The 25,288-nt window shown below is 38.6% G+C and overlaps 1 protein-coding gene across 1 annotated transcript; it reads left to right on the forward strand.

The window, feature by feature from the left end:
- The first annotated feature begins 20,039 nt into the window (after positions 1 to 20,039).
- Positions 20,040 to 21,503, forward strand: LOC143889958 (uncharacterized). The gene has a single exon (XM_077394380.1). The coding sequence runs from the start codon at positions 20,040 to 20,042 to the stop codon at positions 21,501 to 21,503; it is 1,464 nt and encodes a 487-aa protein (XP_077250495.1).
- Positions 21,504 to 25,288: the final 3,785 nt, after the last annotated feature.

The following is a 25,288-nucleotide window of genomic DNA, read 5'->3' on the forward strand; positions in this document are numbered from 1 at the left end:
ATGGTAGTATGAGCCATGTATATATACTCCACCTCGATTGATTAAGAAAAGCCGTATGGAGAAGAAAGCAATGCACGTGTAGTGATGATCACATTTATGTGTGAATTGTAGGTAGGAAAAATATGCATATTTTATGTTTAGAGCAGTACTACTAAGGTATTTTGCTTGTTTTTTGTGTTTCAGGGTTATTCTTGAATTTCCGTGGAAAATGGAGTTAAGGAGATGAAAATCCAATGAAATTTTCATCACTTGAAGGGTTTAGATCATCTAAGGCCCACCAATTGGTTGGTTCAGAATAGCTTTGGAAAATAATTTACAGTGGTACAAGCAATTTATCACAAGGCCTACTAATTGTCCAGTTGAGATCGTATTATAACAATGGACTTAGAGGTACAAATTACTTTACATTGTTGACAGTCGTTTGAATGGTCCAGATCAGCCCACAAAAACGATTGAAGAGATGCGCTCATTGGTAAAACTGAAATTCTCATCGAAGCCTACATATTCAACAGTTCGGACCATCTAATTTGAATGGTTTAGTGATGCAATTAATTTACACACTACAAGAAAAGGTAGTAGTAGAGAGAGAAAGAGGGAGGGAGTAGCATAGAGCCATTTCCGGCAACTATAGCCCCACTCCGGTCACCCTCTCCGGACACCATCTTCACCAGCTACCTGGAATCTGCCCACCTCTCTTGAAATCCGTCCACTAACCTTCCTAATAGCAGATCTTGAGAATCTCTTGTTACTCTCGTCAAATCCGAATCCGGCGACCTCCATAGATTTCGGCACCCGCCATTAGCTCTGGTCATCTACCCTATGCCCTCACCGCCACCGTTAATCATGTTTTGCCTCTATTAGACCTGATACCCATCTCATCTCTGACATTAATATCCACAACCACCACCATTTCTATTACCATCTCCATCTCCAATAAATCACTACATCTCCCTCTCTCTCTCTCTCTATTGGACTTTGAGCCCCAAAAGAACTTGGTTGAAGGAAGAAGAAGAGGCCAGTCGTTTCATCGGAATCCATCCACATCCACCGGCCATTTTCTTTTCACGGCTGAAATCTTCCCGACCGGTTACCTTCTTCGGTTACTTCTCCCTTCTCCCTCACCGTCGATTCCCACCCCCATGCCAAGCTGATGTCATCACTGCAACTCGGCTACCATTTCGCCATATCTCACAGATTCCTTGGAGGATCTAAGACTCATTATTCGGCACATTCACCCGCTGTAAGAAAAGATGGTTTTCCTTAATCATTTTGTTTATGATTCATTCTCTCTTCTTGCGGTGTTCTGGTTTCCATTTTGTTTGCTTTTTGTGTTGGTGTAGTGATTTCTTGTAGTTCTGTGATTGTTTTGAATAAGCAATCCCCGCATGCATAGAAAAATTTTAACCCTGGATTTCTCAATTCATGCTTTCTCTAATTTGTTTTGATGAGGAATGGTGATTTCCCTAGGTCAATTTCATCCCATTTCTGAATACGAGAATCTGTGAATTTAGTTATGAGTCTTACCTTTGTCGTTTGTATCAAAGTTCTTAGAATGCAACAAGATGGGTATTGACATGGACCATTTGCTTCTGAATTGTATAATGCGGAAAAAATGCTATCTATAAGTCCTCTATGTTCATGTACTTCTATTAACTTGTGCATTTTCATTATATTCATGTAAATATGTAACACTGTGAAATATAACGTGGCAAAGCATCGTTGTTACTCGTCTGATTTGTAAAAACTTTGATCTTTGGAATGGTGTATGTCTTTGTCAGCTTATCATAATATGTTATATGTGCATTTGAGCTAAAATCGAACCTGACCTGACCCATGCTGATTAAATTGGGTTGGGTTCAGGTTAATTCTGATTCATTTTTTAGCAAAAGCTCAGCCCGACCTGACCCAAGTTGTACACCTAGGTGGAGCCAGAGTCTTGGCCCAATTGAACATCAATTTGATATGATTTAAGTATTTGATTACCCTGCCAAACCTGGTTCTTTATGTTATGCTGTGAAGTGGTTGCTTTTCATTTTTTGTCAATTTAACATTGAAAACTGGAAACCGAGATGAATGATATTCTTGGGAGGTGCTAATATGAAAACCACCAAGAAGAGAAGTTGAAAAGATGGGTGACAGTATCAAAACAAACAGTGTTCAGTAGAGAGGAACAAGAAGGATTTGGACTCCTTGCTAGAGGCAAGAACATGAGCTACTCAACTAATATCTTTGCTCCTACACTGAATTGACAAGAGGGGAGATCAGGTGTATATCTCTTCGCCAGCTTCCATCCCTTCAATTTTATGAGATTGTATTCCTCATGCTGGAAAAGCATCACAAATTATCTTTGATTTGAGGCAAACTTTCTTTCCATTAGGTGGATCCCCAGGTAAGCTATCTATGTTTCATGAAGTGGGTGCTAAGGATCATTATATAGGGCCTTTGCCAAGGAAGTTGTTTATTTTGTCTTATTTGCAAGAAAGACTTTACTTAAGGAACCTGCATGTAGAGTTATCTCCCTCACGAATCTGGCAAGCAATATTTGGGGTAAATGCTTAACTTATGCTTATCTAATGGTGGATCCTTCTTATTTTGCATACTTCTTTCATCTCTGCCTGTTAGAGTCATAGTTGAATTGTTTGGGGTAAATGCTTTACTTATGCTTATCTTGTGGTGGATGCTTCCCATTTTGCATATTTCTTTCATCTCTGCCTGTTACAGCCAGTTAGTCGTATCTTGCAGGGGCTAGTCCCATGTTCGTGGTTGAAGCTACTCTAGACCCCAAATTCCTTGGGGTATAGAAGATTGCTTCCTTTTCTTATGGATATTGTGAAGGACAATTCTAGTAATGTTTTGATCCTTCCATATGTTACACTTGTGATTGGATAATTTATGTGTGCAGACTTTTCTTATCTGCTTAGGACATCATTTTGTTGCAGGTGCTTTGGAAATTTATGTTGCAGATGCTTCATCCAAGAAGCGACTAGTAAGCAGATTCATATTTCGATTTGCAGTTTTAATTTGCACAAATGCATTGGGTTTCTTGGATAGCATTCGTTTTGGGATTATAAGTGGGCGATGATAAACTTGCACCCCCTGTAGGATAATTCGCACCCCTTTAAAAGAGGGTATGTGGCAAACTTTGATGCTTTTTAGCATCAATTCATGTTGAAGGCGTGCGAATTATCCTACAGAGGGTGCGAATTTATCATTGCCATTATAATTTTGGGTCAGGGTTTTACGTACATTTTCAACTGTCTGCAATCAGTATGATCTATGATCTTTCTTGTTGTCTATCTTCATTGATTTGTGTGTGTGTGTGTGTGTGCATCTGTGATTCACACTTGATAGTGTAAAAAGAACTGTATTGATACTAGCAGTAGTTTGGGGTGAATCCTTTACTTATAGTTGTCTTTGTATATTTTTTTCATCTCTTTGTTACAATCGGTGCTTGTATTTTGTAGGGGCTAGTTTCATGCATAGTTGCACACAGCTGAAGCTATTTCGGACTCCAAATTCCTTGGGCTATAGAAGATTGCTTCCCTTTCTCATGGATCTTGCGAAGGACAATGCTAGTAATATTCCGATCCTTTGTATGTTACACATGTCATTGGCTGATATATAAGTATGCAAAAATTGCTGATCTAAGTAGGACATCAATTTGTTGTTAGGGGTGCAACTTGGGTCGGGTCAGGTTGAGCTTTTGCTAAAACATGAATAGGAATCAACCCGAACCCGACCCGATTTTAAGGTAAAAGCACAACCCGAATTCCAAAATCTCGACCCGAGTTGCACCCCTATTTGTTGCAGGTGCTTTGGAAATTCATTCTAGCCAGGACTATTACCCTACAAATATTGAAAAGAATGACGGCAATGAGGGACGAGATGCAGGCTTAGGTAGAGGCTAAGGTGCAAGCCATATTACAATCAATGGGAATTGTACAGGTAGCTGTTCGAAAACATAAATATATGTTTGTTTATTTTCTTGATGACTTGTGGTTCCCATATATGTGGTTCTCATTTTCAATTGAACTCTCTCTAAAAATACATTACTTTGTTTTGGTTCCTAGGATTCGTTAATTGGTGTTTATTCGCTAATAGTAATGGACTACTCATTTTCAATTGAATTCTCTCTAAAAATACTTCATTCCTCGCATTTTCTTTTGCAACCAGCAACTCGGCAAGGAGAAAATGTTGATGATGGAGAAGATGCTGACAAAGAAGATATTGACAAAGAGGATGACGAGTACTAGGACTCATAATATATGTATTCACGAATAATCACTTTTGTTTTGTTTTTTGGAGTTGTAAAGGGTGTTGGGTGTATGGACATGGCTACAATTAATTTTTTACTTTAATATTGAATGTATGTAATGAGTATTGATATATTCGTAAGTTTTGATTTATATGTCATTTCAATTTTAATATTGAATGTGTGTTATGACCCGATATTTATGTAAGTTTTGATATATATATATATGGGAAGTGATATTTACACCCCTTTTCATCACCAGGGACACCCAGCGTCAGTGTATCAATGGAAAAAAGGGACCTAATGTACTTTATGTCAGAAAAATTCAGTGGTTTGGATTGCAAAGTACACTGGCAAATGGGTGTCCCTGGTGATAAAAGGGGCGTAAATATCATTTCCTTATATATATATATATATATATATATATATATATATATATATATTATACAGGTGCAAGTGCAAGATATTAAAATATAATTTCCAAAAAAAAATCTTAAAATTGAGTATTAGCTACCTAATTAATTTGGTCGCAAAAAGAGCATATATACGTTGAAGATAGTATTTGTGACCAAATTAAGTTGGTTGCTAAAAAGATCTAATCATTAATAGCTACGCAATATGTTGGTCGCTAACAGAGTTTTAGCATCGCGAATTAAATTCACATCGCTAATAATCACTATTAGCGACCAACATATTTTGTCGCTAAAAATATATTAGCGACCGCTCCGACCGTCGCTAATGCTTAATTTGGTTGTCTTTTTTGGTTGCCTACAAATCTTTAGCTACGATGGCATTAGCAACGGTTTGATGGGTCGCTAATGGGTAACATTTAGCGACTCTCATATTAATTTGGGTCACTAAAGACTATTAGCGACAATCGAATTAGCGACCACGCAGGGACCACAAAACATGGTCGCTATTACTATTAGCGACGGTATTTTTAGTATTAGCGATCCAATTTAGTGGGTCGCTAATACCAATGTTTCTTGTAGTGACAAGTGGACCGTTAATTGGATGGCTTTGATCATTCCTTGGAGATCAAGAGGGGAGAAGAGAATCATCAATTGTTAGTGTGTATTACAAAGGAAGGGTAGATTAGCCATTTGCGAAAATATGTGGTGTGCTTGCAATTAGTTGGAAAAGTGGGGATGGTTTGGTCATCTCACAAAACATGCAAGAGAAAAAAAAAAAGGAAAAAATGGCCAAAGACATAGCTCTCTCTCCTCCCCTAAATTCGTTTTTTCTTCTCTCTCTCCTAACCCCCTATTTCGTCTCCCCCTTTGCCCAACGAATGGATGGTTTGGATCATCCAAGAAACCCCCAACCGATCCTCTCTCTTTTACATAATATTAGTCGACTCTCTCTTTCTCTCCTTTCCTATTTCGGTGGCAAATATGAGATCAAATGGAGGGTTTGGATCATTCAGTGATGTCCCAACCGACATTCTCTTTTTTTTTCAAAATCGAAATAGCAATTTCCCTTATTTGCAGCCGCCCATTCCCTATTTTATATGGGTCCCATGTTTAAACGTTTTGGCAAATACCCCTCTATTAGAAAGTAGCACATAAAATAGATGGTTTGGATTAGGGGTGCAAATTTGGCCCTGTCAGCCCTGACCCGCCCTGAGCCCGAACAAGGTCAGGCTGGATTTTCCAACCCTGAGGGCGGGTCAGGGTTCATTTTTTAAGACCCTGACTTGGTCGGGTCGGGTTCTGGGTTAATGCCTCGGGTACCCTGACCCGGCCCGACCCTAAGTTTTCTATTATAGAATTGAACCATCTGTGCATGTTTCTTTTGCTATTGTTTTCTATTATCTTGGATTGATGTTTCTTTAGATTATTATTATTAATTGTCTATGTTGCCCGTCATGTTGTTGAATTCATATTGTCTTATTTTGTTCCCTTTCTCTGTTTATTGATCATTTTGTTCTATATGATAAGTGGTTGCTTTATTTTTGGCACTCTTAACAGGTATTTGCACTAGGATCAATTACGGCCAGCCCTGCCCAATTAGGACCAGCACTGAGCCCTGTAGGGCGGGCAATGGGTTAAGGTTTTTCGGCCCTGACTCAGGGTCAGGGCGGGTCAGGGCCGAGATAATGGGATCCAGGGTTGGGCTAGGGTTTTGAAAAACCCGACCCTGTTGCAGCCCTAGTTTGGATTATCTTAAGAAGTGAATATTCCATCTATTAATGGCATCTGCCAAGTGTGGACTTACTTTGCATGTGGTGATGAGTTGATGCCATGCAAAAATGCCATGGAAAAAAATGCCGTATGACTCTCTCTCTCTCTCTCTCTCTCTCTCTCTCTCTCTCTCTCTCTCTCTCTTATATTCTAAAAAATGGGGCCCATCTAAACCATTCATTTTTTTTCACCTCTAATATAGAACCCATGTGTCCAATGTATGGTGTTACCCCACTCATACTTACCTATATTCAATCGAATATAGTGGGTTTCCTCCATATACGTCAATTACCTATTTTGGCTAGTTATTTTAATAACAAAATATCTCTTTGCATGGATAGGTTGAGAAGAAAAAAAATGGAAAGTTGCCATACGTGTGCATGCATGGTAAGTGAGATATTATGGAAAGCCTAGGCAAGGAATTCTTTTTAGAAAGTGGATTTTATGGAAAGTTACCATATTCTTGCATTAGAATTTACGCCAATTTGGATGAAGGCTCAAGCTTTATAGAAATGTGGGACCCACTTGCCACAATTATTCTCCCTCATATATATATATATGTGTGTGTGCATGTACTTGTTTTTGTCTTGTTGCTAAAAAGACCACTCATTCCCACGTTGAAAACTCAAAAAGAAAAGAGAAAATTACCAAAAAATGGTTAAAAGTTGGTGAAATATGAAGCAAAGAAAAAGAAATTACCAAAGACAGGTGGTGGTTGCCAAAAATACAAGAAAAAATTGCCAAGTTTGTGTCCTTTTTTGGGTGTTGAAAATAGAATGTGCTCTCTCTATATATTGAATTGAATGTTCTCTCTACATTCTCTCTACTCTCTCTACACTTTACACTCTCAAGCTTGCTCTCTTGTTCTTTCTTGTTTTCTTTCAAGTTCTTTTTCTCTCTCAACCAAGGTTCGATCCAACCGTCCAAGATTCAATCCAAGGGTGACATCGAAGCTTGAAGGAGGACAATGATTCAACCATTGCTTGGGGAGAAGAAAAAGACTAAGTTTTCTTTTATTTTGCTCTCTATTTTAGTTCCAATTCTATGTATTTTTGCTTTCAACATTAATTAAAGAGGAGTTATTTTTGTTTTCTTTTCCCTTCTCTCAAGTTTCTTGAATGGCTCTATTTTTTCTTTTTCTTTGTGTCTTTCCCCTTCTCTATGAGTAACTAAACCCAAACTACTTAGGGTTTAGATGAAACCATAGGGAAGGAGAAAGATGATTAGTTAAAATCAATAGCATAAAAAATAATCATATATAGGGGTTTATATTTGAGGATTCCCAATTATTCATGCCATTGGCTTTCTCCTTTCCTATGAGTAATTGCCGATAAACAAATATAATTTCTTATATAATCTATAAAATTGAGTAGTATATTTTATCAATCACTCATGGGTAATGACATCCATTGATCTTATTCCCCATTGACCGGACTTATCAAATACACTATTCAATACAAAAATTAGTTTAATTGATTATCCAATCCAAACTCATGGTGGATTCTAACCCTAAGTAATATTTTAATTGAATTAAAGTTTCAATTAGATTTCTAATTACTTTTCCAATAGAATTTCAATTCACTTTAGAGTAGTTTTCCAATCAAATTTTCTAATTAATTTAGGATTTAGATTTTGGTTTTCTAATTAAATTAGACAATTAATTAATAGAAATCCTTTATCGGTTCACTTTGCCTAAATAAAAGAATTAAAGTTGTAATCATTTCTTTATTGTTTTCGATCCTTGTCTATTTAGTTTATAAATTTAAATATATTGTTGGATCCGAGGTTGTAGTCCACGAAAATCCTGAGTCCATTCCAGGCAACAATATATCATAAGTCTATTTTCTAAGTAGTGTAAGGGTAGAAATCACATTAAGCTCTTCCCTGAGTCCATTCCGTGCACTTGCGGTTATTTAATATCACAATCATGTAGTGAGAGCATCTTTTCTATTCTTGCCACCTAATCTAGATGATATGCTAAATTCTTTCATTGAATGACAGGTTTATTTATTGGTGATAAGTAGTGAAGACGATGTGAACTTTTTCCCCAAAACCCTTCTCCATTGAAAGAAGTTGTACACCCGATGGTAAGACTACTATCAAATAACAAGTTTGGAGAAAATTACGAAACATGCAGAACAAATGATAATGTTGAGAGAGAAACTTTAATGCTTCCCTTTCTAAGGGCCTGTTTGTTTTTGTTTTTTTTGAAAGTTGACAAAATGTATTGATAATCATACGAAGATTACATGATAAAGGGACTAGGAGGCCCCCATGAACCATCATATAAAGTCCTAGGAGATAATTTTAGAACCGTGGACAGGTCCAGAGTTTTCCTTTTTACATTCCTTTTTACATCTACACTACAAGATACTAATAATTCAAAAACTATAATCTTCCTAGAAGATCATTCCTGCAAGTACACTGTTAAAACAACACAACATCTTTGCAATCTTCAAATGAAGATCTTGAGAGTAATCCTTCAAAAATTAAAGCTAGCTTTTTATGCGACCTTCCACGAAGATCTTGACAACCTTCAGAATTGAAACGAGACAGAATTTCATAGGTTTCCGAAACACCCAGAACTGGATATTTTCCAAAAAGAAGCTACCCGTGTCTATGCTAATAAGAAATACACCTCCAAACCTAAGAGCACTTCCTTAACTCAAACAGAAGATAATCAATCCCGGCTTGCAGCTCCTTTTCTTTAGGGAAAAACACGATAGCAAACTCCGGTACATGTACTTCTTCCATCAGGTCCGAATTGATGGCAATCAGTTTCTCAAGACTGAGACGGTTGGCCTCCCAACTGAGACGACACTCCCTTTTCTCGTCCTCAATACTATTCTTGAAGAAGCGAAGTTTGTAAACCGGCAAGCATATATCCTTAATGTTGCGGGTGCCTGTGAGGGGGAAAAGCTCCTCCACATTCTGTAGAAAATCCTCTTTAAGCTGATTCTATCGTCTTTTAAGGATACTTTTGACGATCTCTCTTGGAGTGGGAGCTTCAAGGGAAGTTTTGGTTTCATCATACCCTAAGTGTTGCACCTCTTTTAAAATCTCAATCCAAGGGGAGCAGTCCACTGGTTGCAACCTTCTACGCTTGAATGTTCGAACTTTCAAAGAGAAAAGACTGCTGGATTCCATTTTTAGACTATACAAAAATGATGTCATTTCCTTATCCTGAAGGCCCATGAATCTACCTTTTAAGTACGAACCGTCTAAACTACCAATTAAAGGACCCCACAGACGAAGACGTGCGAAGCAAGAAATGCTATTAAAGAGACGCAACCTCCCAATTAATATCGACGCTAACAACGAGCCATTTGTCATTTAAACCACGAATGCACTTATATCTCCCCAAAGTCATTGTTCCCAAGAGATTTGTATTTTGCGTAATCTATTTACTTTCCTTCTTAGAGAGCCACCGCTTCTAGAGCCTTTAGCATATTCTGCCAAAGAAGCGCATATACCAAGAGACCTCAATTTTGCATAGAACAATCCATACTTCCCATCCTAGAGGCCACCGCTTCCGAAAGGTTCATTACCCAAAAAGGTTTATAATAAAAGAGGAGAGTTGAGGACTCTCCTCCAGAGTTGACGTCCCAGCATTTGTTGCAAAAATTTACATGACCTAGGCCCTCCAGACTTTGAAAATGAGGCCAGACAGCTCAAATCTTTTACTGGTTGACCGAGAACACTACTCATTAGGTTACCCAGGATTTTCTTGGCTTTAATGTTTGATTTTCCGTATCTCGAAAGAGCCGACGTTCGGCGCCAAGCCTTGATATTGTCAGATTGATCCTGCGGTCTTAGCTCCACACATATAGGAGGTGAAACAGCTATTTTTGGATCACCCACTGTTGAACCTACTTCCAATAGGTCATTCTTGGAGGGACCATTCCGAAAAGATTGATGATTTTGAATTTTGAATTTCTAAAACGAAGGAAGGGCAATCGAGCCAGACCCACCAGGTCGGTCCGGATGAGCCATGCCCGGCCCTGATGCAGTTCGCTGATAAGAAGTATCACCTCTGCCTGAATTAACGATATTTTGGACGCGCACGCCTTGGGCCTTCCGACCCAGAGCCAGAGGAACAACCGGGGGTTCCTTAGACCTTGCCGGAGGCCAGTAGAAAGGACGAAATTTCAAGGAATCAACTCGGGTAGAGGAGGCCCTGAACGAATCCTTACGAATATGTATAGACTTATGTAGCGGTCTTTGAATTTGAGGCATGGATGCTTGAAGTTCTATACCTATTTTGAAGCAGATGTCTTGTACTCGAATCTGAACAAAGGGCCTGGTTTCAAGCCAAACCGAAGCAAGAATAAGGGCCGATGCATGCATCATACAATGGCCATGATTGCCTTCCATTCTTACGTCCAGGAATTTTCCAAATTGTTAAAGTATAAAAGATAAATAACGCCTTTCTCCAACAGCTTAAGTTTTTGGAGAAGTTGGTAAGTTAACATGGTATCAGAGCCAAAGGTCTCGAGTTCAAACCTCCCGAATAGCAAAAATCCACATGCGATGGTCTGCCCAAAGTGGGACCACATGTGCCACGTGTTTGCCAAGTGGGCCACATGTGTGGGGAGTGTTAAAGTATAAAAGATAAATAACGCCTTTCTCCAACAGCTTAAGCTTTTGGAGAAGTTGGTATGTTAACACAAATAATCTACCCAGAGCCTCTACAGTTGAAGTTGCCCATACATGAAGAAGGATCCCAATAAAATTAACCGAGATAGCCTTTTCCTCTTGTCTTTTTACTGGCCTCTTTACAAGAAGAGAACGGAGGAAGTTACCGCACGCCTTTTCTTCCATTGTCAAAATCCTAAATGCCATATCTACACTATCAAACATGAAAAGGATCTCATTAAGGCCAAGGATGCCTGGCATAGAGAGAGATGGAATATTCCATAAAGTCTTAGCTCAATTCCATATATCGACAAGATTCCAATTCCTCCATTTTATCCTACGAACCATGCATGATTTAAGAAGGTGTTTACGGTCCTCTAGCTCCTTCCCAGAAAAGGCTAAGGTCGGAATCCCATTTTCCGATCCGGCTAGGATGTCCCCAGAGTCTGGCCAAAAACCCTCGAGTCTTACATCTGTCGAGTTATGAGCCAAAAGTCCTGATGGTAGAGACCGCCAAGATTTACCTTTTGCTTTCCGGACCTTACAGCATCGACAATCTCTTCGCCAACTAAAATTAAAATAGCCGCATTTAGAGCAGGTCCAGTCTCTCCATTTCTTCATTTTTGTGGCCTCGACTAGGAATTGGATATAAAGGGCCTGTTTGTTTTAGATTATGACAACCGATTGTGGAGTCCCCAATCAATTATTGGACTCAAATTTAGTGCAATTTTCGGTCCAACAATCGGTTGGGGACTCCACAATTGATTGTCATAATCTAAAACCAACAGTGCCTAAAAATAGAAGTAATGAATCCATCAACTATCTTAACATTATCGATACTAGGAAAAGAAGGAAAAGAAGATTGTCAGCCTCAGCAGTCATATGATAAGAAGCTCCTGAATCACTTATCCAAGAGGTAGAGGTATACAACAATGAATCAATCTGGGCGAAAGTAAGAATACCTAACATACCTGCAATGGATCTAAACAATGTCTCAACAGCAACAAGTCACTTATGACGAGCATCAACGCCTTAGTCTCTAGGATCCAAGGAAGAATTACCATAGGCATAACGTGAAGAGGTATCATGGGCTCCTCAGTAGTAGCAATATGGACAATAGACCTGCGCATATGAGGATGTAGCTCCCAACAAATCTCTCGCAGTTGTCTTTTCTTCCATAATGGTTGAACTTCAGCGTATCCTTCTCGGTTGTACTCATACCTCCCCGGCTCACCCTTCGACTAGTGCTACCACCAAATCTAGCACCTCTCCAATCCGAAACAAGGGCTGATCGCTCAAGCTGTGAAATGCCTCCTTTGAGATGATACATGTGCCTGTCTACTGGCTTCTCCCTCGATGTAATTGTAAACTTCAAGAAAAAAGAGTGTCTTTCACTCTTTCCCAAGGACTTGAACCCTATATAGCTCAAGTTGTATGTTCAATCCAGCTAAAAATTAAAAAAATTAAAAAAAAATCTGTTTTGCTCTCTCTCTCTCTCTCTCTTGTTGGAAAGTAATTCAAACTGTACCTAGTGGGGCCCACATAAAGACATGCCTATTTTGTATCTTTTAGAAAATTAGAGTGTTGGTGAATTAAGTTTTTACTTTCTATTTTAATAATAGTATCTTGCTAAAGTGTAATAGCTACTTTATAGGAAACTTTCTCTCAAAGAAAGTTGTTTTAGTTTTTTAGTAGGTTGTAAAATCAGGAAAGTGTGGAGCTTTTCTATGAAACGTGTGTCTCCTTTTTGTGGCCGAGAGCAACAACTATATAAATAGTGTTTGGGTCTTTTATTTGATACATGGAATAAAAAAAGTGACGCTCTTCTTCTGTTTGTTATTTCTTATATTCTTCTTTGTTTGTTATTTCTCCTTAATTAAATTCTACAAAGTGGTATCTGACCTAAAGTTCTTGGGATTTCCATAGAGCAGAAAAGCCTAGGCGAATTCAGAAAACACCGGCAAGGGTTCAGTAAGTTCGCAACATGGCAGGTAACACCAATTCTTCAAATTTTCAGCAAAGTGTTCCTTTATTTAAAGGTGATAATTTGCAATTTTGGTCAATTAAGATGAAGACGTTGTTTATGTCTTACGAATTATGGGAATTGGTAGAGAATGGGTATGACAATTTTGCAGAACTTGGAAAATTGACCGCGGCACAGAAGAACGAATTAAAGGAGAGTAAAAAGAAAGATGCAAGGGCTCTTTTCCTCATCCAACAAGACATGGATGAGCCAATATTTTCAAGGATCATGGCTGCAACTACATCAAAAGAAGCATGGGATTTGCTTCAAGAGAAATATCAAGGTACTTCGAAGGTAATTACTGTTAAGTTACAAACCCTTCGTCGTGTTGAGAATTTGATTATGAAAAATACTGAACTAATTCAAGTCTTTTTCTCTACAGTGAGTTCTATTGTAAATCAAATAAGAACTTATGGAGAAAAATTAGATGATCAAAAAATTGTTGAAAAAGTGTTAAGGAGTCTTCCGAATAAATTTGATCATGTAGTTGCTGCCATAGAAGAGTCTAAAGATTTATCTAAATACTCTATGAGGGTCTGTTCAGTTGCGCGCAGGAAACAGAAAGGAAAAGAAAATGACGTGGCAGAAGAAAATGGAAAGGAAAAGAAACTGCTAAGAAAGCAGTAGGAGTACGCATTCAGTTGCCAGGAAACGGAAAAGAAACAATAAAGAAACAACAGGAATGTGCATTTAGTTGCCAGGGAAACGGAAAAGAAACAGCACATAATATGTTCTTTACCACATATAAAGCAAGTTACGCTCTCTAAGCCCCATCAAATAGTCCACTAACACAAATAAATACTCAACAAAACTTAAAAAGCAGATTTTAAAAGGAATATAATGGAACTACCCATACACACTCCCTCCATAAACCATCCAACCATGCATATACCATCCCTCCACAACCCATCCATGAATAAACAACCACTCCATAAACCATCCCTCCACAACCCATCCATCCATAAACAACCACTCCATAAACCATCCATCCCTATCCCATCCATCCACTCATACACAATCCCTCCATAAACCATCCAACAATGCATATACCATCCCTCCACAACCCATCCACCCCATAAACAACCACTCCATGAACCATCCATCTATAACCCATCCATCCATAAACCCATCCAAACAACACATCCATCCAAGCACATCCAAACAACACATCACATCTAACTAAATATGTTTAACTAAATAGACCTAGAAATTGCCACAATACCCAATACCCTAATCCAAACATGAAATAGGAGTTCTCTGATTCTGGCAAAAGAGCCAAAACTGAAGCAACCCCAAAATCTGTAAGAACAGTAATGAAACAAATGAAACAAAAATGATGACAAAATAAAGAAATCAAAATGGCAGACAGAGAGGGAGAACGAGAGTTGATTCAAATCAAATGAAAACCTAAACTTCAATCGAATAAAACAAATGAAACCCTAAAATGAAAAAAAATGAAACTATAAAATTCAAACCCTAAAAAAATAAAACAAAGTTGACTCAAATATCTGTAACAAGTTTAATCTTCTGAAAAAAAGGAAAAAAAATGGCAGACAAAACAAAATGGCAGAAAGAGAGAGAGAGAGAGAGAGAGAGAGAGGAGAAGAGAGACGTAGAATGAGAGACGGGAGGAGAGAGAGAGAGTACCAGAACGAGCGTCGGAGAGGAGACGAGCGTCGGAGATGAGAGGGGAGAAGTCTAGGTTTTCATGCCTCTGTTTTTCGTTCTTCACGAGAGCGAGAGTCACGAAAAATATCCTGAATTCGACCTTTTTTTATGGAATTGAAGTCACGGAAATGGCCTAGACACATAGGATCCTAAAGATTCCACGTAAGTCACGCGCTTTCCTTCCCCCTGCAACAGAATGACCGTTTTAGCCAAAATCCACAGAAAATATGGCCCTTTTCCTTTCCGTTTCCTTTCCAACCGGGCAACTGAACAGACCCTGAATGAATTAATGGGTTCTTTGTAAGCACATGAGCAGAGATTGAATAGGACTACAGAAAATCCACTGGAACAAGCGTTTCAATCGAAAGTGCATTTAAAGAAAAAATCAGAGAATACAAATAAAGATTTCTGAGGAGAAAGAGGCCGTGGACGTGGTGGATTCCGCAGCAGAGAAGGAGGTAGAGGCCAATTCAGTGGTTATCAAAGAAATCAAAGTGAAGGTAACCATGAATCTACTTCTTTATTTTGTTCAATTTGCAAAAAAACAAATCATATTGATAAGGATTGCTGGTATAAGGATAGTGAAAATCAAAATAGAAATTTACCACAATATTTTTATTGTAAAAAATATGGTCATATTGAAAAAGTTTTCATCAAAAGGCTAGGGAACATGCAAACTATCATGAAGAGAAAAGTGATGAAAAAGTTGAAAAAGAAGATAATGTGGTTTTATCATGTCTTGCTACTAATGTTGAATTGGATGATGAAATATGGTATTTAGATAGTGGTTGTAGTAACCACATGACCGGGAACAAGGATTATTTTCTAGAAATAGATGAAACTATCAAACCAGGGGTAAGGATGGGTGATAACAATCATGTTAACGCCCTTGGAATTGGTCCCATTGTAGTTTTTACGATGGCAAGAAATAAATTCAAGATGTTATGTATGTTCCTGGGTTGGCTTAAAACTTGCTCAGTTTGGGTCAATTAATAAAAAAAGGGTACCATGCTATCTTTGATGAAGGAGAATGTAAACTTTATGATGAGAAAAGTATGAAACTAGTTTTGACTATTAAGATGACAGAAAACAAGATGTTTCCACTATGTTTTTCAAAACTAGTATTCAATGCTTTTACTGCATCTAATGATGACTCTATGGTATGGCATAGAAGATATGGACATTTGAATTTTGGTGGATTGCCTTTATTGCAAAAATTGAATATGACTGTTGGTATTCCTTCTTTGAAATATGATGAAAAGGTCTGTGAAGCTTGTGTTTTGGGAAAACACCACCGTGAGATTTTCAAGTGGTAAGTCTTGGAGGGCATATAAGCCATTGATGCTTGTACATGCCGATATTTGTGGCCCTATGCAAACTTTATCTTTGAGTGGGAATAAATATTTCATCTTTGATGATTACACAAGAATGACATGATTTATTTTCTTAAACAAAAAGATGAGGCTTTCTCGATCTTCAAACAGTTCAAGGCTCTTGTTGAAAAATAAAATGGTTATTCTATTGTTACTCTTCGTACTAACCGTGGTGGTGAATTTATTTCTAAAGAATTTCAGGATTTCTGCCATGAAAGTGGAATCAAAAGATAGTTGACAGCGAGTTACACCCCACAACAGAATGGAGTTGCAGAGTGAAAAAATAGAACCTTTGTTGAGGCTGCAAGGAGCATGCTAAAAGACAAAGGGTTGCCTAATGATTATTGTGCGGAAGCAGTGGCTACGACGGTATACCTATGCAATTGCGCTCCTACAAAAACAGTTCAAGAAAAAACTCCTTATGAGGCTTGGAGTGGAAGAAAACCCAATGTAAGTCATTTTAAAATTTTTAGTTCTATAGCCTATTCTTTTGTTCCATCTGAAAAAGACAAAAGTTAGACGATAAAAGTAGAAAGTGTATTTTTGTTGTCTATAGTGTGGAGACAAAAGGATATTGACTTTATGATCCTATTTTTTAAAAATTAATCATAAGTCGTGATGTTATTTTTAATGAAAAAGATGCTTAGAATTGGAAAAATAATGAGGAAGCCCCCTTATGTGTTTTAAATGAAAAAACATCATATGAGACACCTTCTCTTGATATTTGTTTACCAAATCCTGATGAGTCACTAAATTCATCTAGTGATTCCACTCCCATAAGAATGAGAAGTCTTGCTGATATATATATGACTCATGCAAATTTGCTTGTTTTGCAATGGACCCTTCTAGTTTTGTTGATGCAGTGAAAAAGAAAGAATGGTGTGATGCAATGAAGGAAGAGATTGATGCAATTACAAAGAACAACACTTGGACATTGGTGGATTTGCCTCCAAATAAAGAAATAATTGGACTTAAGTGGATCTACAAATCCAAATTCAATGCCAATGGTTCTCTCCAAAGGCATAAAGCTCGGTTAGTTGCAAAAGGTTATGCCCAAAAGCTAGGTATTGATTACTTTAAAACATTTGCACCTGTTGCTAGAATGGATACTGTTAGAACTGTTTTGGCTTTAGCAGCTCAAAAGAATTGGCAAGTTTTTTAGCTTGATGTGAAATCAGCTTTTCTAAATGGAGAACTTAAGGAAGAAGTGTACGTGGATCAACCTCAAGGTTTTGAAATCAAATGCATGGAACATAAAGCGTACAAATTGAAGAAGGCACTCTATGGGCTTAAACAAGCGCCTAGAACATGGTATAGTAAAATTGACAGGTATTTTCTTGAAAGCTCATTTCAAAAGAGTGCTAATGAGCCAACTCTTTATGTTAAAATTCATGGGGACGATATCTTAGTTGTTTGTTTATATGTGGATGATATGATATACATTGGGAGTTTTCTTGATATGATTAAGAAATTTAAAGAAAGCATGTTGAAAAATTTTTAAATGTCAGACTTGGGTCTATAGCATTATTTCCCTTGGAATTGAAGTAATTCAAGGATCTAATGGGATTTTCATATGTTAGAAAAAGTATGCTTTGGATTTATTGAAAAAATTTAGAATGGAAAATTGTGCACCTACAAAAACACCTATGAATACTAATGAGAAACTTACTTTGCAAGATGGAGTTGAAAAGACAGGTGAGAAGAATTTTAGAAGCATTGTTGGTGGTTTGATTTATCTAACTCGTACAAGGCCAGATATTATGTTTGCAGTTAACATTATTTTCAGGTTTATGCACTGTCCAATCAAGCATTATTTTGGGGCGGGAAAGAGAATTATGAGATTCATCCAAGGCACAATCAATTTTGGTAATGTGTACACAAAAGTCACTAACTCTAAATTGGTTTGTGATGCAACCCCAACTCATGTGACCGACAAATTTGAAGCACACATGAACCATCCCAAGCAAGTGAGAAGATCAGCCTGCATTCAAGCCCAACACAAGGCCCAAGCCCAACTTGAATCCACAAAGCATAAAGGCCAATTCCAGCCCAAGATCATGGACACTCCAATTCAGGCCTAATCCAGTTGTATTTCCATCATAATGATTCTGGTCATTTTTGAAACACATTTTTGGACCTCTAGATGGACGAATCAGAGAAAATGCTTAACGAAAAAGTTGTCGGTCTTTGAATTATCTTTCCAATGGATATTCATGGTATTAATTTGGCCCAGTGGTTGAAGAGTTATGGCTATTTTGGTAGACTGTGTTTGCTAGCTTTGACTAGTTAATGTGTTTAGAGTTCCTAAGCTATTAATGATGTATGTGAGTCCCTAAACTAGTTAGTGGACTAGTTTGAACAAATTTTCTCATGTATTTCTCTACTTAAAGAGTATCAAACATATGTAATGGAGTTAGTTGAATATTTGAATGAAAATTTGCTTAGTGCATTTTCCCTTGAACCTTGAAGAGTTCTTCCTTGAAACCTAGAAGAGACTCACTCCTTCCTTGAAGAGTATGAGCTTTTACCTATTGTTTGCATCCTTGAAGAGTTGCAACCATCAATCTAGAAGAATTGATGTTACCTATCTTCCTTGGCAACCTAGAAGAGTAGCCATTGAAGTTATCTTTCCCTATTTTGCCCCACTCTATTTCCAGAAACCTGTCCATTCGCTTTCATCCACTTCCATCACCATTTCGAGCTATTTCTAGTATTTTTCTAAGCAAACTTTTGTAGCAAAGTTTTAGATCTTTGAGTCCTTGAAATTTTGGCTTTTGAATCAAGTCATTCCGACTTATGTCGTGGGAGATACGCTCATTTTACCGAGCTTGCGCAAATCTGTTTTCTTGATTCCGAATTCTTGAGCAATTGAGTGTTTGTTTGTCACTCTCCCGATCCTTAGTCCAAGAAGTCTAGGAGAGGCTTGCATCATTTTGGTAACAAAGCTTTGGAGGAGAGGACAATGCCTCCAAGACAAACACGACGTCGAGGTGGTAGAACAATCCCCTTGGATGAAGTACACACACTTGCTGAAAACTTGTAGCAGCATATGCAACAACAAATCAATGATTTGACTCTAAAAGTTGAACGTCTTTGTGCTGAAGCAAACAATCCTCCACCCCATTCCAGATCCGGAAGAACCAATGGTGATTCTTCTTCTTTAGAAAGTGTTCAATCTTTGCGACAAGGAAGGCGCCCCCAACTCCACACACAAGGTGTTCGAGAATCGGATTGGGAAAAGGAAATCAAGAGAGACATTCCAGAATTTCTAGGATCTGATTCCCCTGATGAAATCATTGATTGGTTAACACTTGTGAATGAAGTTTTTTATCATAGAAATGTCACAGAAGAGCGTCGTGTTGGCATCATTGCCATGCGATTCCGAGACAAGGCCATAGCTTGGTGGAGACGTGAGAAGCAAACCCGCCACTCCGCCGGTAAGGATCCTATCACTCGATGGAGAAAGATGGAGGACAAGATCCGCAAGTACTTCCTTCCATAAGAGGGATCTGTATCAACGGTACCAAAATTTGAGGCTAAGTACACGATCGGTGGAACAATACACTAATGAATTCAATGAGTTGGTAATTCGCAACAATATTCAAGATCCGGAGGAGATGCTCGTGAACAAGTATTTGGGAGGCCTTGAACTTCATATCCAAGACACCCTTCATGTTCCTGACATCTGGGATTTGGGAGATGCACACCAAAGAGCTCTCAAGGTGGAGCGTTCACGCTCTCGAAAGCAACAATCCACATCCTTCACAAATCGAGCAGTTCAAAGTTCGGTTGGCACCACCAAAGCTGGAAACACAAGTGCATAGACCAATAGCATCAACAAAGCCTCTGCCCCGCCCAAGGGTTCTAATCAGCCCCCTCCTAGCGGTCAAAGCTCTACAACCGGTATGCGTTGTCATTCATGTGGTGAGATAGGACATCGTGCTAGCAATTGTCGGAAGAGACAAGCGGGTAAAGCATTACTTGTGAAAAATGAATCTGATGATCCGGGTGAGGAAGACACTGATATTGACCCAAAGGATGATGAAAGTAACTTGAAGAATGAGCAAGTGCTTAATGCCGATATGGGTGAGTTCTTTATGATGCGAAAAAAATTTCTAACTCCAAAACAAGAAGCTGGAAATCGTTGGTTGCGCAACAACATTTTCCACTCGACATGCACCGTTTCTGGAAAGGTATGTCGATTAATCATTGATTCCGGATGTTATGAAAATGTAATTGCTGAGGCGGCGGCAAGCAAGCTGAAATTGGAGTTGAAAGAACATCCAACCCCTTACAAGATGTCTTGGTTAAAGCGAGGTATGGAGGTAACCGTTTCCAAACGTTGTCTTGTCAATCTTTCTATTCCTTCCATCTACTTTGAGAAGATATGGTGTGATGTTATACCTATGGATTGTAGTCATATCATCCTTGGCCGTCCATGGCAATTTGATAAGAAAACAATCCATGATGGGTATCACAACACTTACTCTTTTGACTATGGAGGAAAGAAGATTACTTTAGCACCTATTAAAGAGCCAATTCAAACTCCTTTGGTTGAAAACTCCCCATCCTCTAATTTTCTTGTGATGAAAGATGTAAAGAGTGCTATGGTAGGGGTTAGTGTTATATACATCTTACTTAACAAGTCCGATATTGGAGATGTGGTTGCACCAATCATTCTGAACCAAGTCAAGCCTCTTTTGGAAGAATTTAAAGATATATTTCCATTAGACCTTCCTTCTGGCCTTCCCTCCATGAGAGACATTCAGCACCAAATTGAGTTGCTGCCCGGTGCATCTTTACCCAACCTAGCTCACTATCGGATGAGTCCGGTGGAGCATGAAGAACTACAACGGCAAATCATGGAACTATTGAATAAAGGTTTCATAAGGGAGAACCTCAGCCCATGTGCCATTCCAGCCCTTTTGGTGCTGAAGAAAAATGGCACTTGGAGAATGTGTGTTGATAGTAGAGCCATAAACAAAATCACCATCAAATACCGCTTTCCGATCCCTCGTCTTGATGATCTATTGGACCAACTTTCCGGTGCCACCATCTTCTCAAAGTTGGACTTAAAGAGTGGATATCATCAAATCCGAATCAAGCCCGGAGATGAATGGAAGACGGCGTTCAAGACCAAAGATGGACTATTTGAGTGGCTAGTCATGCCATTTGGATTGTCTAATGCACCTTCCACCTTCATGAGGTTCATGACACAAGTTCTAAAGCCATATCTTGGACGTTTTGTGGTTGTTTATTTTGATGATATTTTGATTTTTAGTAAGACTACTAATGAGCACTTGCAGCACCTTCAAGATGTGTTACGCTTGCTAAGGCAAGCACGCTTATTTGCAGCCCCTGAAAAGTGATACTTCATGGTGCCACAAATCCTATTCCTTGGATTTAACATTTCAAGAGAAGGGATTTCAGTTGATGATGCCAAGATCCAAGAATGGCCAACCCCAACAAATGTGCATGAAGTTCGAAGTTTTCATGGCCTAGCTTCCTTCTACGGACGATTCATTGCACACTTCAGTTCTATTGCTGCCCCTCTCACTTCTTGTATGAAGATTGGTGTTTTTTAGTGGACTATTGAAGCCCAAAGAAGCTTTGAGCAGCTCAAGGAGGAGTTCTAAGTCAAGGAGGACGTCCCATTGCATTCTTTAGTGAGAAGTTGAATGGTGCCAAACTCAAATATAGTACCTATGATTTGGAGTTTTATGCCTTGTTTCGCACACTTGAGCAATGGAGGCAATACCTAATCCATAGAGAATTTATTTTGTACACTGACCATGAAGCATTGAAGTACATTTCAGGTCAACAAAAGCCAAATTCTCGGCATGCAAAATGGGCAGAATATCTTCAAGATTTCACCTTCAACATCAAGCACAAAGCGGGTGTACAAAATCAGGTTGTCGATGCTCTTAGCCGAAAGAAAAGCTTGCTCAATACCATGCGTACTACTGTGCTCGGCTTTGACTCCTTCCAACAACTATACATGGAGGATGAATACTTTTCCAAACTCATATCAGATGCTCAAGATAAGAAGCTTGCTGATTTCACATTATGTGATGGTTTTCTCTTCAAAGGAAATCGCTTATGTGTACCGGATTGCTCTCTTCGGCAAAAGGTGATTGGTGAGATACATAATGAAGGTCATTTCGGTCGTGACAAAACTCTCGAACTTGTTTCAGCAAAGTACTTTTGGCCACATCAGAAACGGGATGTACATCGTTATGTTATGAGATGCAGAAATTGCCAAATTTGTAAGGGACAAACTACAAATGCCGGTCTCTACTTGCCCTTGCCTATACCACATGCACCATGGGAGGATATATCTATGGATTTTGTCCTTGGACTGCTCCGGACCCACAGATGAATGGATTCCATATTTGTGGTCGTTGATAGATTTTTCAAAATGGCACATTTCATACCTTGTCGAAAGACTATGGATGCCTCGCGCATTGCTAGCTTATTTTTCAAAGAAATCTTCAGAATGCATGGAGTACCAAATACCATCATTTTCGACAGAGACACGAAGTTCCTTAGCCCTTTTGGCATCAATTATGGAAGAGTATTGGGACCACACTGCAGTATAGTACTGTGTTCCACCCTCAAGCTGATGGGCAAACCGAAGTTGTAAACCGATCATTGGGAAATTTGTTGAGAACCTTGATCGATGACAATCCCTGTTCTTGGGAAGATCGCCTATCACTTGGAGAATTTGCTTACAACAGTTCGATGAACCATTCTACAGGTTGCAGCCCTTTCTTGGTTATCTATGGGCGACAACCCAAGTCAACACTAGATCTTGCACCTATTCCATTTGCTGAAAAGCCCATTACTCAAGTTGAAGATTTTGTATCTCAAATGAAGCTTATACATGAAGATGTTCATCGTAAGCTGGAAAGTAAATCTGAGACCTATAAGAAGGTTGTTGATAAGAAGCATCGTGAACTCATATTTGAACCCGGAGAGTTTGTTTGGGCGTACTTGCCACAGGAACGTCACCCCGTTGGAAGCTACAACAAGCTTAGTGATAGAAAGCTTGGTCCACTTGAAGTACTTGAACGCATCAATCCCAATACGTATCGTCTCAAGCTTCCTTCCCAAATGAAGATACATGAAGTGTTTAACGTCCGCCATTTGACACCTTATATGGGAGATTCCACTGATGATGATACCTCGAATTCAGAGATGAATTCTTTCAAACAAGGGGGGATGATGCAACCCCAACTCATGTGATCGACAAATTTGAAGCACACATGAACCATCCCAAGCAAGTGAGAAGATCAGCCCGCATTCAAGCCAAACACAAGACCCAAGCCCAACTTGAATACACAAAGCATAAAGGCCAATTCCAGCCCAAGATCATGGACACTCCAATTCAAGCCTAATCCAATTGTATTTTCGTCATAATGATTCTGGTCAGTTTTGAAGCACATTTTTGGACCTCTAGATGGACGAATCAGAGAAAATGCATAACTAAGAAGTTGTAGGTCTTTGAATTATCTTTCCAATGGATATTCATGGTCTTAATTTGGCCTAGTGGTTGAACCGTTATGGCTATTTTGGTAGACTGTATTTGCTAGCTTTGACTAGTTAATGTGTTTAGAATTCCTAAGCTATTAATGATGTATGTGAGTCTCTAAACTAGTTAGTGGACTAGTTTGAACGAATTTTCTCATGTATTTCTCTACTTAAAGTGTATCAAACATATGTAATGGAGTTAGTTGAATATTTGAATGAAACTTTGCTTAGTGCATTTTTCCTTGAACCTTGAAGAGTTCTTCCTTGAAACCTAGAAGAGTTCCACTCCTTCCTTGAAGAGTAGGAGCTTTTTCCTATTGTTTGCATCCTTGAAGAGTTGCAACCATCAATCTAGAAGAATTGACGTTACCTATCTTCCTTGGGAACCTAGAAGAGTAGCCATTGAAGCTATCTTTCCCTATTTTGCCCCACTCTATTTTTAGAAACCTGTCCATTCGCTTTCATCCACTTCCATCACCATTTCGAGCTATTTCCAGTATTTTTCTGAGCAAACTTTTGTCAGCAAAGTTGTAGATCTCTGAGTCCTTGAAAGTTTGGCTTTTGAATCAAGTCATTCCGACCTATGTCAAGGGAGATACGCTCATTTTACCGAGCTTGCGCAAATCTGTTTTCTTGAATCCGAATTCTTGAGCAATTGAGTGTTTGTTTGTCACTCTCCCGATCCTTAGTTTAAGAAGTCTAGGAGAGGCTTGCATCAGTTTATTTTTCCGATAGTGATTGGGCAGGTTTCATAGATGATCGAAAGAGCACAACAGGCTATTGTTTTAGCCTTAGATCGAGTGTCATAGCATAGGCATCCAAGAAGCAACTTACTACGGCACTCTCAAGCACTGAAGCCGAGTATATTGCTGCTACAACTACTGCTTGTTAAGCAATTTGGCTGCGAAGGATTTTGGGTAATTTGAAGGAAAAACAAAGCGGGCCTACGTGAATATTTTGTGACAGCAAATCCACAATTGCCTTAACAAAGAATCCAGTTCATCAAGGAAGGACGAAGCACATTGAGATTCGTCACCATTTCAGTAGAGAAGTCACTGCCAAAGGAGAAGTTGATTGAAGCATTGCAACACTGAAGATCAAGTGGCGGATATTTTTACCAAAGCTTTGCCAGAAGAAAATTTCAAGAAATTTCGTTAGATGATGGGAGTACAATCATTCACCTAGTTTGAATTAGGGGGGCGAGTTGGAAAGTAATTCAAACGGTACCTAGTGGGGCCCACATAAAGACATGCCTATTTTGTATCTTTTAGAAAATTAGAGTGTTGGTGAATTAAGTTTTTACTTTCTATTTTAATAATAGTATCTTGCTAAAGTGTAATAGCTACTTTATAGGAAACTTTCTCTCAAAGAAAGTTGTTTTAGTTTTTTAGTAGGTTGTAAAATTAGGAAAGTGTGGAACATTTCTATGAAATGTGTGTTTCCTTTTTGTGGCCGAGAGTGACAACTATATAAGTAGTGTTTGGGTCTTTTATTTGATACATGGAATAAAAAAAGTGACGTTCTTCTTCTGTCAGTGGTAAATCCTCTTATATTCTTCTTCGTTTATTATTTCTTCTTAATTAAATTCTACATCTCTCGCCTCATATCTTCAACGATGGGAACA

The sequence above is a fragment of the Tasmannia lanceolata genome, unplaced genomic scaffold (genome assembly GCF_043159265.1).
Source record: "Tasmannia lanceolata isolate RefF3 unplaced genomic scaffold, GAP_Taslan_0.1 ptg000002l, whole genome shotgun sequence".
In the NCBI taxonomy this organism is placed as follows: Eukaryota; Viridiplantae; Streptophyta; class Magnoliopsida; order Canellales; family Winteraceae; genus Tasmannia; species Tasmannia lanceolata.